General features: G+C 53.9%; 4 protein-coding genes across 4 annotated transcripts; 2 read left to right on the top strand and 2 right to left on the bottom strand.

The window, feature by feature from the left end:
* Window positions 1–163: 163 nt before the first annotated feature.
* On the bottom strand, window positions 164–1,585 carry AA0111_g10438 (hypothetical protein; the record flags this gene model as incomplete). Its single annotated transcript, XM_028644187.1, has 1 exon — window positions 164–1,585. One exon carries the CDS (start codon window positions 1,583–1,585, stop codon window positions 164–166), a length of 1,422 nt encoding a protein of 473 aa, XP_028502016.1.
* Window positions 1,586–2,776: 1,191 nt separating this feature from the next.
* On the bottom strand, window positions 2,777–4,370 carry AA0111_g10437 (Glutamine synthetase; the record flags this gene model as incomplete). Its single annotated transcript, XM_028644186.1, has 3 exons — window positions 2,777–3,799; window positions 4,191–4,283; window positions 4,335–4,370. 3 exons carry the CDS (start codon window positions 4,368–4,370, stop codon window positions 2,777–2,779), a joined length of 1,152 nt encoding a protein of 383 aa, XP_028501984.1.
* Window positions 4,371–9,656: 5,286 nt separating this feature from the next.
* On the top strand, window positions 9,657–13,866 carry AA0111_g10436 (hypothetical protein; the record flags this gene model as incomplete). The annotated part of the gene is made up of 2 exons (XM_028644185.1): window positions 9,657–12,329; window positions 12,397–13,866. The coding sequence occupies 2 exons, from the start codon at window positions 9,657–9,659 to the stop codon at window positions 13,864–13,866; spliced, it is 4,143 nt and encodes a 1,380-aa protein (XP_028501985.1).
* Window positions 13,867–14,683: 817 nt separating this feature from the next.
* AA0111_g10435 (hypothetical protein) lies at window positions 14,684–16,773 on the top strand (the record flags this gene model as incomplete). Its single annotated transcript, XM_028644184.1, has 2 exons — window positions 14,684–15,213; window positions 15,300–16,773. 2 exons carry the CDS (start codon window positions 14,684–14,686, stop codon window positions 16,771–16,773), a joined length of 2,004 nt encoding a protein of 667 aa, XP_028501986.1.
* Between the last annotated feature and the right edge of the window lie 780 nt (window positions 16,774–17,553).

Here is a 17,553-nt window from a genome sequence, read left to right as displayed (position 1 = left end):
GAGGCGCTAGAGATGTGGATGCGCTTCATCTCTGGGATCAGGAGCGTTTTGGATAAAAAGCGTGATTATTGAGTTTGGGCACAAATCAGATGCTGTGGGCTTTCAATAGTATATCTTTCTCAGTGTTCTTGATTCCATTCGTTTCGTTTATCATATACAAGCGCTATCGCTTTCCTTTTCCTCCAATGATCCCAATCCCTCTAATGAAGAAGATGACAATAAAGGTAGTGGCAACGCTCATGCCAAAGTTGAACCAAGCCGTCGTCCTAATCCCAACTTTAAGCGCATCATCCCAAGGCTCCGTCTTGTGTCCCTCAGTACCAATCTGATCCACGCTCAGACCCTTCTCTCTAGCCACAACAGCCGTCTGCACCGCCGTCGCAATCGCAAGACCAATAGCGCGACCAATTTGACCAACAGCAGTAATAAGCGCACCACCCAACGACGCATCTTCAGCCGGTAGCGTCTTGGCCACAAATAAAGTAAGCACCGGAAAAATCGTGTCCGCGCCCGAGACGCACAGCACCATGGCCGGAAACCCATACGCCCAGTACGTGGTATCGACTGGAATCGGAATCGCAAAGAGCAGCGAGGAGATGCTGACACAGATGGTGCTAAAAGTAAGGATATAATCTCCAGGCACTCTCGACAAGATCTGTCCCGTAATCGTCGCCACCAATATCCCCGTGATGCCATTCGGCAAGAACCTCAGCGTCGTCTGAATGACGCTATGACCCTGGTAGTCCTGGAACCAATACGTAGCGAAGATGAGGTAATTATTGAAGCTAGAAAAGAAGAGCGCCATGAGCACATTCGCAGCCGTAAACTTGCCATTTTTGAATATGCTCATCTTCATCAACGGGCGCTTCGCCGTCTTGGTTTCGAGGTAGTGCTGCCAGAAGCCGAATGCGACGATGATAATGAGGGCGACGACGATGAGGACAGGGACCCATGGAGTGCGCCAGCCCACGACGTTGCCTTCGGAGAGGGCAAAAACGAGCATGACGAGCCCGATTGTGATGAGTGAGCCGCCGAGCCAGTCGACCGTGTTGCGCATGACGGGCTGCTGCTCTTCTTTGAGCTGTGGCGGAATAGGAATGACAAAGTAACTTGCAACGGTGGAGATACCAGCTATGATACCAAAGAGCCAGAAAACCCATTGCCAGTCGAGATACTCGCCAACAATACCACCAAAGATGTTGCCAAAGACGCCGCCGAGCGGTGCTCCGGCGCCGAAACAGCCAAAAGCCACGTCCTTTGTCTTCCCAGGCGCGAACGTAGAAGCCAGTATGCCGAGCGCAGTCGGTGCCATGGCGGCGGCAGCGAGACCCTGGAGTCCGCGGAAGATGTCAAAGCCGATTTCGTTGGGGATGAATGGTGTGATGATGGATGTGAGTGTGAAGGCGGCAGAGCCCCAAAGGAAGATCATTCGTCGTCCGTACACGTCTGCTAGACGGCCCCATAGAAGGAGGAAGCAGCCGAAAGTGAGGTTGTAAGCGGAAATGATCCATTGTTGGCGACTGACTGGTATGTTTAGTTCTTCGCCGATGGTGGGCAGGATTATGACCGATGCTTGGACTGCCATGGTCTATTGGAAATGTTGCGTCAGCTCAATGTCATCTTCTTCTTAGTGTTATATAGAAAACATTGTAGGACGGGGGGTTTGTTGTTGCTTACACTCAAAAATGGTGCTGCAGCGATTGTTGTGACGAGTGCCACACATCGTGCTTTTGAAAAGGGCAAGCGTTCAGATGCCGTCGTGGAAACAGCCTCAAGTGCTGTACTTGATAACGCATCTTTCTCGCCATTAGCAGCAGCAGTAGCAGATTCTTGCGGTGCCGCGGTAGCTACTCGCTCCAAATCCGTTACGCCTTCAATCGGCAGGACAGAATCTTTCTCACCAGACTTGGCCATTGCAGTCAAGGAGTCTGGAGACAGCTAAAGGGTTGTACCCCACAATGCTCCCCGTGGGGAGGCGGCGCATTCTTATGACTGCTCGTGAAGTTGGGGTGGAATACGAATGCCGAGACGGGCTCGCTTGCCGACCACACGGCTAAGGATTCTTCCGTTGCATGCGGAAAAGCAGTATATCATTGCGTGCTTCCCAACGTCGCAGTAGGCAACTGCATAGCGGCAATCTCAGCTTTGTTTGCCATATGTGCTTGTGATGGCATCTGTCACGTAATCTAGAAGACAGCTATAACATCATCTCCTTCAACGAACCAAGTCCTCGCCATCCAGCGGAATATGAAGCTTGCGAGACTGAAACTTGCATAACATGCTTCGGAAAAGGTAACCATGGCAGTACACAAGTTATTCACAAAGAAAAAGAAACGTATGATGCGTAAAAAGTTGGATGGATGAATGAAGATGCGAGGAATACATTCCACCAATTGCAGCGAAGACATAATCACGCGACCTACAAGCCCATTATCAAGAGCAAAACAAGCAACAGTGCGCCTCCTCTGAGACCTCTCCACCACTACCTACTGTTCACAGGTAGAAAGACAAACACCACAAAACTCCAACGACTGTATACAAGGATGAATGCGTTGTTCAAAATATCAGGATAGAAAATTCATTGCTCATGCTATTACCGCAGCAAGTACGTGATATAAATCCGAACCATCTCTTGCCCGCCATCGCTAGCCATCAAGCAGCTGGGCGGCACCGTCATCCATGTCATCCATCATCAAACAAACGATCTAATTGTGTTTAAAAAAAAAACTAAAAGGGGGTATGAAGAAGAAGACGTAGCCCAACCCAAGCCCCATATCTACGGCTTGTGGACATCAATAACCATCTCCGCCTCGACGACCTCGGCCTTCTTGGCAAACCTGGCGACATCGGCACCCTCAACCTTTCCGTACATGGTCTCGGCGATTATAGCAGTAATCTGGTATGGGTCACCGTTGGAAGCCGGGCGGCGGTCCTCAAAGTATCCCTTACCCTCGGCAGCAACAGCGCGGGGGATACGGACAGAGGAACCACGGTTCGCGACGCCCCAGGTGAACTTGTCGTAAGAAGCCGTCTCGTGCTTACCCGTCATACGGAGCTGGTTGTCGGAACCGTAAACGGCCATGTGCTCAGCCTGGCGGGTGGACAGCTTCTCCATGGCGGCTTCAATGGCCTTCATGCCACCGTCGGCACGAGTCTCGTTGGTGGACACGTTGGTGTGCAGACCGGCGCCGTTCCAGTCACCGGGAATGGGCTTCGGGGCAAAAGTAACCTTGGCACCGAATTCCTCAGCCACACGGTGCAGCAGGAAACGAGACATCCAGAGCTGGTCGCCGAGAGAGATGCCGGGGCAGGGACCGACTTGGTACTCCCACTGTGCGGGCATGACTTCGGCGTTGGTGCCTGAGATGGCAATTTCGGCGTACATGCAGGCCTTGTAGTGCGCCTCGACAATGTCGCGGCAGAAAACCTTGCCAGTGCCCACACCGCAGTAGTAGGGACCTTGGGGAGCAGGGAAGCCGTTCTTGGGCCAGCCGTAGGGCCAGCCAAACTCGTCGAGCAGCGTGTATTCTTGCTCGAGACCGAACCAGAAGCCGTGATCGGCGTGCTTGTCGAATATTATGGCCGCGTCGTGGCGGAAGTTGTATGCGTTGGGCGAACCGTCCGACATGTACGTCTCGCACATGACGAGGATGTTGTCGCCCAGACGGAAGGGGTCAGGGTAGTATGCGACGGGGCGGAGGTAGACGTCGGAGTTGTCGCCGGGCGCCTGGCCCGTTGATGAACCGTCAAAGTTCCATTCTGGGAGCTCGTCGAGCGACTCGACCTTCTTCTTGAGTGTCTAGCAGGCCATGTCAGTATGCTTGTCGAGGGGGAAGGGGAGGTGAGGTGCCTCGGGTAATCGGAATGGGAAACGACGTCACGGGTGGGTGGGCATGCGGAAGGGACCTGCATGGTGGGGTTGAGCGGCTCGCGATAAAGATAAGGAACGCCCAAACTTTCCCACCCGGCAGAAGGGAGCGATTGGCGCCATGGCGTCACACTCCAACTTCCCCAGTAGATCGAGCGTAACCCTCCATCGTCTGCATTGTGTGTATCGCGAGCCCGTGTCACCGCGCATCGCAGCCAGTTGTTTCTCTTGCATTTAAAATACTCCAGTTTGCAACTGACTGCTTCGCCGGATAGTGTGTAGGAATCGGGGATCGGAACCGCAAAGCTGGAATCAAGCTCACCTTTGACTTTGAGCGGATGCCGTTAGAACCATCTATCCAGACGTACTCGGCCATGACTGCACCCTTTTGGGGCAGGTCAAGGTACTTCTTGAGCTGTTTGTTGTATTAGCAGGTTGCTGGGCACGCGAGCAGGTAGAAACTCACGTTGGCAGCATTGCTAACAATCGTTGAGTTGGCCATGACTGCGGTATGTGTGTGTGGAGTTTTTTTTTGGTGGTTGTGAGGGGGAAGAAGGAGGAGCGATTACTGTCAACCAAGACAAGGTAATAGAGGGTTTATAAGTGGACGAGGTCTTCAAAGTGAAGTGGGGAGTTTGAATGAGAGATAAGGATAGCGGGCCAGGGCGTTCAGTTATAAGGTAAATGTCTCGTCGGCAGCGATTGACCTGTCCTGACTGTCTCGGCCTGTGGCGGGGCTAGCCGTGCTCAGATACATAATTAGGCTGGCCGTAGCCAAGAGGCGTCGCCGAACTGTTTCCGTGGGATGGGAGAAGCAAGCAATCAACATTCTCTAAACGCGCGACTTTTACGCCGCATCCTGGCATTATCTTCTTGCCCACTCTGCAAGTAACTTTAGTTCTAGTCTAGAAGATACCCGCCCGTCTGGACACGTCTTGTCTGCCCAGTCTCGCAGCCCTCATTTCAAACATGTCTTTGCAAAAAAAAGACGCACGCTGTCCTCAGGTAATGTCACGATGCGCAATAGAGCTGACCGACGGGGTACACGACGCACAGACCCGCACAGCCTCAAGCACCGCACTGACTTTCCCACTTCCGAGTTTGAGCGATTTGACGCTGGGTAGCGTCGCCTGTAACGTGTAGCTAAATTTACCCAATTACGGTTATTACCCAATTCCTACCAGATTCGTCCACTTGGCCGCCCCCGTACACCGCTCCACGGCTACTGCTACTGCTCCCTAACTCAGCGACCGACTATTGCCCTTCGTATGCATTGTGTATTCTATGCCCAACACGAGCTGCGTAATCCCTGGGACCCTGAATGCACAGTGACCTTTTACGCACACGTCTCGCGACACCTGCAACGTAGTGCATACAACCGTGGTTCTGGGCAGGGCGCCGTTGCCCGGGGTTGAAGGAGTCGGGGGCGATAAGGGCCGTGTGGGCCAATCGCAGCGGTTCCAGTTAGTCTCGTTCTCGCCTGCCGTCGTCATAGCAGCATCACTCAACAGCGCTCGTCCGTCGGAAGAGACGTGAATAAGTTTCGGATGCTAGTTAACTTGACTACAAGAAACGTTGTCGCAGCCGGTGCGCCCGACTTGTTCACTTGTTGTATGGGACTCGAGTACGTGCGTTTGTTCTGGAAGGCCGCTGGAAGAAAGTCTCTGTCGCGCCTGCTGTGGTACACAATACGGCTAACAGAGAATCCCATGTTAACCCCACAGGTTTCCTAGCCTGGGCGTCGGCAGAGCAACACATGTGTACACAGCGCGCGCGCGCACGCGGCCGGGCCTATTAACATTCAAATCGCACGAATCCGCGTCTCCGAAATCATAATCTGAACTCTGAACCGACTGAACCCCACGATTCTTACCAACCCACCACGGTCTCGACATTTCCCAGCACCTAACACAGGCAAAAAAAGCCGCACTGCGACGTCGGCTCAACATTATCGTGCGTCGACGTTGGGCTTAGTGGGGTATGCGGGCGAGCCGTCGATCCGCTAAGTAGGGCGTGCACCCCTGGTGCCAGAGATAAGGGACAAAGCCCAAATTCCGCCTTACGTTAGTCTATCAAGTAACGCCGGCGGCGCATTGTGTCATGCTGGACGGTGCGAGCAGTCGCAACGCACTTCCTTCACCATGGACAATAATTCGTGAATACAAATGTGAAGCGACGCTGCCAAAAAGTTACATGTATCAACTTTGACTTTGACGGATATGTGAAGATCTGTGGCGGTGTCATGTCCGGCTTGGGCCAAGGCTGAGGCTCGCTGCGCTACTCGTAATGCTGGAACGGAAAACGGTCGACAATGCTTGTTATTTCCCCAGAGATTGCTGATCAAACAGCGAGAGCCTCGTCTGCATGGTTCATGCAGTCAGTCGTCCAAGTGGGAGGGATGGGCGGTGCTGGAGGGTGCTAACACGTGCGACCTACACTGATCAGGACGCGACAGAAATATGAAGGGCGAGCCGTCTACAGACACAGAGCGACGAAGAGGAGAGAGAGATGTGAGACAGCCATCAGACGTCTCTGACGTTGTTCTGCTCTCACTAATGCGCACATCAGCGGATGGTCCCATCTGCAACACCACACTGACCAGTAGGTCGCGCATACCCAGCAAGCGCACAGAAGCAAAGTCCCTGCACGTCCCCTCTGGTGCGGACCGGAGCGACATAATGACCTGCAGCGCAATATCATGGTGGTGGGGTGGCAACGGACGGGTGTACCTGCAGAAGAGAGTCCGGAAAAGGCGCCAGTACCATGCCAAAACCTTCCCCCGTTTCGTTCCGAGCGTTGAGTCCATGCTACGGGCGCCAACTCCGGAGGCCTAGCTTCTCGGAGGTCGGCGGTGTGAAAATCTGGGGTAGATGGGGCTGGAGCCAGAGAGGGATGGTGTTGTGGAGGAGGCTGCGCACTGAACTCGCAGCAGTTAGTCAGCATACCTCACAGGTTGTTTCAACGTCGTGCGCCTGCCAGAGCGAGCTTGCCGTCTCGCCATCCCAAGGACATTGAGAGTAATGTAGACGTAGTTGTCGGTGCTTCGTGGTTTATCGTGTCGACGTCCGCTGGTTGACCAGGAGTATTGCCGATAATCCCACGGGGAATTGACAATTGATCCCTTGGCCTTCGACGGCGAAAGGAGCCTTGTTGTAGCTTCGGCTCGGATGCGTTAGAGTCGTTGAAGAGCTGGCTTTAGGTACTTCGTGGTCCGTAGGCAACATGGAGCCGACCAATCAGGGCAACTTCCAACTCAACAACTGTGAACTGCCAGTTGCGCAGCACTTTAGCAATAAAAAAAATCCGAAACGGCATCGTCGTCGTCCTTTCTAACGCATCTTCTCATCGGTTTTACCATTTATCGTTGTCCTACCGCAATCGCGATGTCGCGGGGCGGAATGGCAAGAGCCAAGCCAAACGTGGCTCAGCTGGGAGCGCCAAACATCGGAGCGAGATACCCGGATTGCTCCCAGGTCGTTCAACTTCAATATGTTGCCTCTGATGCGACAATGAAGAGACAGGAGTACTGTTTGTGTGTTTGCGCACAACACCAATATAATCGCGTCTGCAACAGGTCAGTCATCTGTGCAACAACTGAAGCACATCAGAAACTCCAGTGGGACCTCCAAAGGGATCGTCAGGAAAGGCATGCTACTTGCGGGACATCGAAACATGTGCTACATCTCCCACGTGTACCACCGGCCCTGCTGCCATTGGGGTCGTGATCGCTTCGTAGGCGAGCCATGTTGCCGGTCGAAATGTGTCAGCGGTCATGTCGTGGCATGTACATATGCTGAGTGTTTAGGTTCAAGGAATAGCAGTGAGCTCTGTTCCGAATGTCGGTATCGTCTGGCATATGGATCGACGTGGCGACCACTCGCCGACGTTGGGACAATGCTAAAAGAGAGATTGAAGAAGAGGCTGGAGTAGGAGACGTGGGAGTGAAGCAAAGGCTTATACCTGATACATAACCACATCCGAAGTGGTTAGGGATTGGAACGAAAGAGCTCTTTGCATACGCCGGCAGACGATTTTGTGGCCAGGCCAGGCGCCTTCCTGTTCGGTATCATCATCCGATGGAAGCGCAGGATATCAACGATCAGGAAAGATTTTTCGACAGTCGAAGGATTTCTGACAGCACGATGCAATCAGTTCTAGAAAGAAGCTTTCAATGGCATGTTGTTATGATTAGGTTGCGAAAGATGAGGGGAGGGAGCTTGGGCTACCATTGCAGCTTCTCTCATTGGCTACAGCGTACGTAACAGCAACCGCAACCACGATGTTCTTGCCTCGTGGGCATAGCGTCGTGTTAGTATCAATCCAGTGCTACAAACACAGGACTTGCTGCATGTCAAGCTTGAGATAATTCCTCCTGCAGTAAGACGCAAATGTGACGGTGGCGTTTTATGTTTGCGTTGACGGGAAGTAGAAGTAGTAGTGCAGCCACAGCCATCAGTGGCGCAGACGAGTTCGCTGCAAAGCTTTCCAATCTCGATGGGACGTTCCCAATCTCAGACTATACTTGCTAGGCCATCATATTGCTGTACGAGATTGTCAGGCATTGGAGTTTGATATGCGTCGTGTGTTTGTGTCGATGGGGAGTGTCAGGTAGCGCAGCCACAGCGAGCTTAGCAACAGTAGCGCAGACAAGATAGCTGCACCGCGTTGCGATGCCTACTTATATCTCCCGATCTCTGAATTACACTTGCTGTTCCGATCATGGTTTTATGTCAGACTGAGAAGTAGTGATTGAAAATGGCTTTTACTACTCAAGACTTGATTTGTACAAACGCAACCACAGCCATCATAGCAGCGGTGACTATGAGAGAGCATCGGCATATCATTGCGAAGCTTGCACAATTGTATCTGATATATACTATGCACCTACCCGTGGCCGTGTCCTTGTACCGACTTGTCGTGGGGAGAATTATCCACGATGCCAAAATCTCCAAAGCGAAAAGTCAAGTTCATGGGACAACCGTTCACGAGACCAACCCCTGAGATTAGCGAAAGCCATGCACTAACACCAACTCGTCGGGAACCACACGGCTGGGACGGATCCTCCGGGGAATTAACACCATTGCGTATGGCGCAGTGTGACACTCATCCCGAAAACACCACGATGGCTTTTGGTAGCACGAAAAAGCGAGTCGAGAAACAGGGCAGCTACATGGTGAAGCACAGCGGAGATTATCGTGCGCAACGACATTTCTAGGGCTCGATTCAATGGTGCGACGACTCCACCAGCACGACTTACTATGCAACTCGAGTACAAGACAGTGCTCTGGTAGTCATGGTGTGGCGGCGCAAGATGCAGTTGCAGATGCTATGTTAGCTGAAAGTTTGTTTGTCTCTCTTTCTTGATGGCGGTGGTGATGAACGAGGCGAAGTGCTATAGTAGTTCGGTGAGGTGTCTCCACATGACGAGCTGAGTGCAGCTAGTCCAGGGCAACATTGCAGGACTAGAATCCAAAGATCGCCGCTGGGATACCTCACACAACGCCGTAACAACCCCGATTCTGGCCTGACACTCTTGCAATCTCCCTTTGCCGATGCTTCTGCCCACCTATCTTTCTCTCTTGTTGTAATTGGAGATCATCGCTTTCTCTCTTGTTGTAGTTGGAGATCCAGCATTGATGATATCTCAAGTCACTCCTTAGCCTGCCGCTTCGCTTTTTATTCATTCAGGGTACGATACCCCGACCGACCAGTATCGACATTGTCCCACGCATGCAGCAGACGGCTCTCGTACGCGATGCATAGACACGCCGTGTCCGAGACGGCCGGAATGGTGTCGTCGCGCTCGAGCAGGAGCCACAGCTTCAGCAGCGACAAGACACCCTCTCTGGCCTCATCCGTCGCCTTCCAGATGCCCGCCACGGTCCGACCCGCCCCTGCCTACATCGCCGCATCCGTGGCTTCACAGACCGTCACCGATCACCACAATGCGCAGCTGCGCGACCAAGACGCCGACACGGACGAGCTGCAAAACGCCATATTTTCCGAACAGGCACTGGCCCTCCTCAATGCCTTCCTCGACCACCTGCTCTTCGCCTTCCTCTCGTCTGCGCGGTCGCCCGCCCGGGCTGCTACCCGACCCGCCGTGTCCGACGTGCTCAAGCCGCGACTGGCCCGCGACGCCATCGAGGCCGCGGATGAGGAGCTCCAGGGCCTTTTGGCGGGAGAAGACGATGAGGACATGTCCACGGAGCATGCCAAGCAAATGGACAGATGGGACGTGGAGAAGGTATGGAAGCGCACGCGTCTGCGCATCATGGTCTACACGCGCCTGGGCGAGCTCGAGGACGAGGACGAGGAGCGCTATGTGCAGCAGGAGCGCGGTCTGAGCATGGACGAAGACGAGGACGACGAGGCTGGTCTTGTCGCCTGGGCGTCGGCCATCTTCCTCACCTCGGTTGTTGAATACGTCGCTGAGCAGTTGCTGCTTGTCGCAGGCTCGGCTGCCTTTGCGCGCATGGCTGCCAGGATGAAGAAGCTCGCGCAGCAAGCCGACGACCATGCCGAGCAACAGCCCATCGAGCGGCTGGTCATTGAAGAGCCAGACGTGGAAAAGATTGCCCTCAACTCGGCCCTCGGCCGCCTCTGGAGAACGTGGAGGAAACGCGTGCGATCGCCTACTTCGCCCATGTCCCCTGGCCGAGGCGTCCATGCTGCTTCGAGCTACTCGAGCCTACACCACCGCAGAGCCAGTCGCGAGACCATCAACACCTTGCATAGCGAGCACGAGATCCGCGAGCACGAGACGCTGCCCGAGCATCCTCCTACCGAAACTGATATCGCCGCTAATATACCCCTTCCCATGCGCGACAACGATGTCAACGAGATCGAGGTGCCTGGCCTGGCGCCCCCATATGAGGATGAGGGGGAGAGAGAGGGCACGCAGACGCCTGTTCAGCGGCCGATGAGGCCGTCTAGTGTGCTTGTGCTGTCCCAGGGAGGATTTGGGGATGGGGGGAAGAAGGCGAGGCCCATGAGTATGCCGATGCGTCCTGCGGGAACTTTCATGCCGTCTACGTACTATGGCTATGAAGAGCCTACGGGGGATGAAGAGGAACCTACGCATGACGGAGAAGAGTCTACACACGATACCGAGCGAGGAACCCCCTCCCAAGCGACCGAGGAAACCACACCACAGACCACACAAGAAACTACACTAGACAACATGTCTCAGCAACGCGATTCGGTAGACAGCCGGGAAGACGAGTCGCCTGAACCCGACGCCTCAATGGTAGCATTCGCAGCAGCTACGGGCATGGGTTTCCGTCGCAGCGCAATCGGACAACCAGCGACGAAGGAATCTGAACCTGAGCCGACCCATCAGGTCACTGAGAGCGAATCAAAGGTTACACAACCGAAGAGGATGTCAGTAGGACCCTCACAGGAAGCTGATGAGCCTGAGACGCACGAGGCCACTACTGAGAGCCCTCAGGTCATGAGGTCCAAGAGGATGTCCATTGAGCGAGCCGGTAAACCTGGACTAGTCCGTACCTTTTCTACGCGCAGCTCGAGTCTCAAATCACCTGTTGGTACGCCGTTGGCTACACCGAAGGTGACTGGTAATGCTGAGGGACGGAGTTATCTTGACGATGATGAGGACGAAGAGGAGCCAGCACATCGAGCTATTGGTGTGGCGAGGACAAGCGATAATGCCATTAGGTCCGCGTCGAATTCCCCTGGAGATTCGCCTCACGAAAGGAATAAGAGGCCTGGGAGTGGAGGGTACGTTGAAATGCCGCCGAGAAATTTCACGCCGACGAGCCTCACGTATCGAAATACGCCTTCGCCTGATGGGAAACCTACGGTGCCGGAGCGTGCCATCGAACGCAAACAAGCCAACCGAAGATCATTCAATGGTGCGGAACTCGTGTTGGGCCCAGGGGTGGGTGGGGGAGGTGGAGGTCTCTCACGTCAGTCGCCTGGAGGAGAGGCGGTCGCCACATACGACAGCCAAGGTCCTACGAGTGCACCCAGGAGACAAGAGGCTCGTTCAGTATCACGTGGTTCGTCGCTGCCAGCTTTGCAAGAAGTCGAGAGCAACACTACCCAGCACCGTGGCAAAACTCCTTCCATCCAGACCAGTCGCAGTGTGCGTACTGCAGACAGCCCCAAGCGTAGCCCTACGTCTGCGACTGACACATCCGAGAAACGATTACATCGCATGTCCGCGGACGATTCGACATGTCCAGCTGATAAGTCGTCCTCGGATAATTCTTCGTTGAAGCGTGGTGCTAGTACCTCTTCTTCTATTCGAAAAGGTGCTTATCCCATTACGTCAAGCGGACGAGACTCGAGCGCCAGCCACCGCTCCAGAGGTCTGAGTGCAAGTGGCTTGAGCGGACGTATGTCTGAGGAAGACCGAGCGCGCGAGTTCGATTCGCTGGTTAAGGGGCAGGACACGGTCAAGTTTACGTTGACGCCTGAAAGTGTACGAACTACTAATGTAAGCCGCCCTTCTCTTTCCATCCTACATACGCTCTTTCATTTCTACATACACTGACATGCGGTAGGAGTCCCCCGTCTTGAAGAAGACAGAACCACGCAAATCTTCAGCCTCTTCTGCCTCCGTGACCGTCTACCCTCGGGCTGACGCCTCTGACAAAAGCTTTGGCACAGCCAACCTGCCCAACACCACAGCACCAAGAGCAAAAGGACCGACTGCTACCTCCTCTCACAAACCCTCACCCAGCCGTAAGGTAGTTACCAGACCTCTCGCTCGAGACCCCAAGATCGAATCGGAATCCATGCGCGACTTTGCAGACTTTATCCGTTCCACCGGTCCCTCCCCTGGCCAAGAGAAGCCCATCCAGCCCTTTGTCAACATTAGCAATAATGGCCAGAAATCAGGCAACCACTCGACTTCCTCTCTCGGACGCAAGATGTCGACTTCCAGGCAATCTGGTAATGCGAACAATACTCCAGCTTCACGCATGCGACCCAACATGGAACCCCGCTCTCCCGCCGGCCTGTCTACAGGAAACGGTGACTTGATCGATTTTATCAGACAGGGCCCGCCAGACGCAAACCATAAACAACCAAGGATACCGAAGAATATCGCGCCGTTCCGGACGACTGTTGATAGCGACACTTTTGATACTATGCTCGGGGGACATGGAGGTGTAGAGAGTGCTTATGAGTCTAGGGCTGACAGGACCACCGAAAGAAATGTAGCGGAGTCGGCGTATGGCTCTGCGGCTAGTACGCTTGAGAGCAAGGACAGCACGGCGACGATTAATAGCCGGACTGGTCTTATCCCGAGTCCCAGTGTGGTTCAGCCTGCGTATTCGGGAGGGCCGGGGCAACTCAGCGGCAGCATGTCCGGTGGAGGGGATGCAATGGAGGGCATCACCAAGACGAGACGGCGTATCAAGGATCCGTATGCCATTGATTTGAGCGATGAAGACGACGATGAGGACGACGATGACGAGGACGAAGACCAACTCACGGCGCTGCCTACGCCCACTGGGAACCACCAACCCGAACGACAACTGCTGCAACAACAACCAGCACAGAGACAAGCGGCTCCTCCTCGGCAGAGGGAGGAGAGCCTAATGGACTTTTTGAACGGCATGGATCCCCCTGGAGGCGCGTCGTCGGCTAAACCCCAACCTTTCCTGCTTAGTGAAGAGACTATCGCTGCGGCGAGGGCGAGGGCGGCTGCAGGCCAAAATGGTTCCAATCCCTCGTCTTCTAACTTGCCTGCTTCTCGCAATGGCAATGGTACTGCACCATCTCCTTCAACGAATAAACCTAGGCTGCAAGCCCGTGCCCCTGCTGTTGTGGGAGATGCAAGGACTGGTATGGGCGCTATGGGTGGTGGTGGCAGTAGGACTGCGACGTCTGACTTGGCGGATTTCTTGAAGAATTCGGGGCCGCCTGAGCCCGTGGTGCAGACGAGGAGGGAAGAGGTGCCGGAGAAGAAGAAGAGGTTTTGGCAGAGGGGGAAGAGTAGTGGGAAGACTTACGGGGATTTGCCGTAGTTGTTTTTGTCGCCCCGCCCCGCCCCGCCGCCTTGGTCTTGTTGGGGTGGTGGGAGATGAGAAAGGGAAGGGGGAGAGAACGCAGATGGAAGGATGGGACGGTTAGTGGGTTGGGTGGTTCTTTATCTTTCTTGGATACCCGGGTTTTGGTTTTTTTTTTTTTGGATATACGGTTTAGGGGTGTTGGTTGTGTTATAGGTTCATGTTTGGTGGGCCCCAAGGCTTATAGGAACTTTTAATGAATCATGTTGTTTTTGATTATGGATGAGAATTGAAGTTTGTTGTGTGAATTATGGTGTGTGTGCGTGTGGGGTGACAAGGTAATTGCTTACTTGTATGAATCAGAAGCTAGACTTTTTCTAACTGGTTCCTTTGTCGTACGGGTAGGTGCGGATATCGTAGACAGGACAGTTGGGAGAGTACGCGTTGCACTGTTTGTAACATTCTGGATCAGCTTATGCGGGGAGTTATCGTACGGCGTTAACGTAAAGCCATGCGGTGTATTTCGGGGGAATTTGTTAGTCGTGCCGGACGCATTTTACATTGATTGCGCCTGCTTAACCCAAGTATCCGCGAGCGACACACCACGTCGGCTAATCCAAATGGGGAAAAAATGTCATCGAGCAAGACTCGAATAACAGCAAACTTGGACAAGAGCACGGGACGTGATACTTTGCGCTTCACGTACAAAAGGGTGCCTCGTCTGCTCGTCTCAAATATTCACCTTTCGTTGAGTTCATCTTACCAACAGCAAGCCTTCTTCTGGCAACTTCATTCTCTCTCACTCTCGATCGAACCTCTGCATCGTTACCTCATCATGCGAATCGTGAGCCCTTGGGAAGCGGCCTCCCACCTCAGCAGCATCCTGCTTGTCGCCAGCACCGTCTCTGCGTTGGCAGCAACAGCCAACTCAGTCGACACTTGCGACTATGTGGTAGTCGGCTCCGGACCGGGAGGAGGCCCACTGGCCGCCAATCTCGCACGCTCTGGATTCAAGACTCTCTTGCTCGAAGCCGGTGACGATGACAGTGCTGCCATGATCACAAACGCTATTGCGTTGACAAACACGGCAGATACTACGGCCCTCACTTGGACGTATTGGGTTCGTCATTACGACGATGTCGAGTTGACGAAAAAGTACCGCCATCTTACTTGGAGGCTGCCAGATGGAAAGTTGTGGGTTGGTCCGGGCAGCGAGGCGCCTGCAGGAGCGGAGATTGTTGGTATCCAGTATCCTCGCGGCGCTACACTTGGAGGATCGTCCATTGTTAATTCTGCCCTGACTGTCCTTCCTGCCGATAGCGATTGGGACTATATCAAGAACCTTACAGGAGATGAGTCATGGAAGTACGGTATCCCCGATCCTGTTTTATTATCATTTCCATTCTTTGCTCTCCAGAGGACCACGAATAAGCTAACGAACAAAATCGCAGTGCTACTCACATGGGGGAACTGTTCATCAAGTTGGAAAAGAATCAATACCGCCCACGTGGTACACCAGGCCACGGCTTCGATGGGTATCTTGAGACGACTTTGGGCAACGGAACCGTTTTTCTCTCTTCACCCCAAGCAACTGCAATTCTCGAGGCCATGGCTGCCGAGGCGGGCCAAGATCCAGAGGACCTGGAAGAGATCCTAAACATTGACCCTAACCAAGTCTTGAATCCCGACCGAGACCAGATTACAGGGCTTACGGGATTGCCCCAACACGCCAACGCCACCTGGGCCCGCTACAGCTCTAGGAACCGAGTCCTCGATACCTTGCGCGCCGTGGACGAGAAAGGCAACAAGAAATACCCCCTCGAGGTCCGCCTCAACTCCTACGCTACGAAAGTCTTGTTCGACAAGCCTCAAGAAGGCTCATTGCCTCGCGCCATTGGCGTCCAATACCTGCAAGGCAAAAGCGCTTTTCAGGGCGACCTCCGCCATGATCCGGCAGCCAAGAAGCCCTCACGCCGGGTTCTTGCTCGAAAAGAAGTCATTCTCAGTGGTGGATCTTTTGGTACCCCTCAGCTGCTCTTACTCAGCGGTATTGGACCAGCAGCAGACCTGAAAGCCCTGAACATCCCCGTCATCGCCGACCGACCAGGCGTCGGCCGTAACATGCAAGACCACAATGAAATCGCCGTCATCGGCCACGGCGCCCAAGCATTCGATTACTCCGCTGCTCCTGGCGGTCCTCGCTCGCAATGCACCTACGGGGCTCCAAACGATCCCTGTCTTGCACTTTACCTCCGCGGCGAGGGCCCCTACGTCCAGCCTAGTCTCACCCAACTCGCCTTCCTCAAAACCAACCACACCACAAACGACGAGCGCGACATTGCCATCTTCCCCGGTTCCTTTGGCTTTCGCGGCTTCTGGCCCCGCAACACGGGACAGTCGTGGGATGACCCGCCAACGACCTGGGGCATGCACAGCGTCCATATTCACGGCAATAGCACGGCTGGCTACCTCAAGCTGCGCTCGGCTGATCCGACCGTAACGCCTGAAATCAACTTTCGACACTTCAATGGTACAGGTGCTGCGGGCGACATTGCCGCTATCAAGGAGTTCCTCGCCTGGGGTCGTCGTGCGTTTAACCGCGTACAAGCACCTTTTGCGCCTTACAATATCTCTTGGCCGCCTTGCGCAGGCACGGTCGGTGCCGACGGAAGCTGCTCCATCGCCGGCAGTGACGAAGACTTTATCCGCGAGAACATCTTTGGGCACCACGTTATCGGTACGTGTTCCATTGGTCCCAGCTCTGATGTGAATGCAGTCTTGGATTCAAAGTTTCGTGTCCGTGGTGTTTCTGGCCTGCGGGTCGTCGATGCTAGTGCGTTTCCTCGGTCTCCTGGAGCCTTCCCGGTTGCTGGTGTCTATATTCTGAGCGAGAAGGCATCGGAGAGTATTCTAGAGGGCCGGTAGTAGCTGTGTGCGATGTCCTTTTGTCGGGCCTGGTTGCTGCTCGTTAGCTACGGTGAGGACCCAGCGTACAAAGGCCTTCTCCGGTCTGATGCCAGGTAATCCCTAGTATGTAGTCTGTGAATTGGATATTGTAGCTTGATACTAGTTGATCTTGAGTCTTTTTTCCAAATGTTGGTTGTGTTGCCCACTTGTAAACATACCACATTATTTTAGCACACGAACCACCTTACTCAGCTACCGTAGCACGTGATCTTGCTGAGGTCGTTAGTTTGATCCATAACACAAGTGTATGGATAACAAAGTCCCGAGTTATGATGATATCAATAAGATTTTCTGTAGCTCTACAGCTCTCCATCTCCAGGTAGCTGTCGTGCTGCTGTCTAAGCATCGAGTGAACGCGGGCATTAAACGCACGGACACGTAAGCTCAGTCGAACTTGACTCGCAGCGCGCCCCGTCCGCTGCGATACTACTTTTTACTCGGCAGACAGTACAAGTCTATTGCCTGAAGCGCACTCTCACAAACTCCTAACACATGCTTTGAAATTGAGAACAGACTTGCGCGCTCTCACTCTCTCATAGCCATGCTGAGCCTGGTTTGAAGTTCCCTCATAACCTTGTTAGCTGACCACGAAATACCTTTCGTTGCATCTTCCTCTTGTCCGCGCGTCTCAGGCGCTTACTGCCCTTTCGCCTAGTTAGGTAGCGTACATGAAATTTATATTTAACACAGCTATATCATCGAGGCGGCAGTCTACACATTCCCAATCGTCATCATCGG

Source organism: Alternaria arborescens (assembly GCF_004154835.1).
Source record: "Alternaria arborescens strain FERA 675 chromosome Unknown contig_35, whole genome shotgun sequence".
Classification (NCBI taxonomy): Eukaryota; Fungi; Ascomycota; class Dothideomycetes; order Pleosporales; family Pleosporaceae; genus Alternaria; species Alternaria arborescens.
The sequence above is the reverse complement of the archived record's forward strand: the minus strand, read 5'-3'. Positions and strand labels throughout refer to the sequence as shown.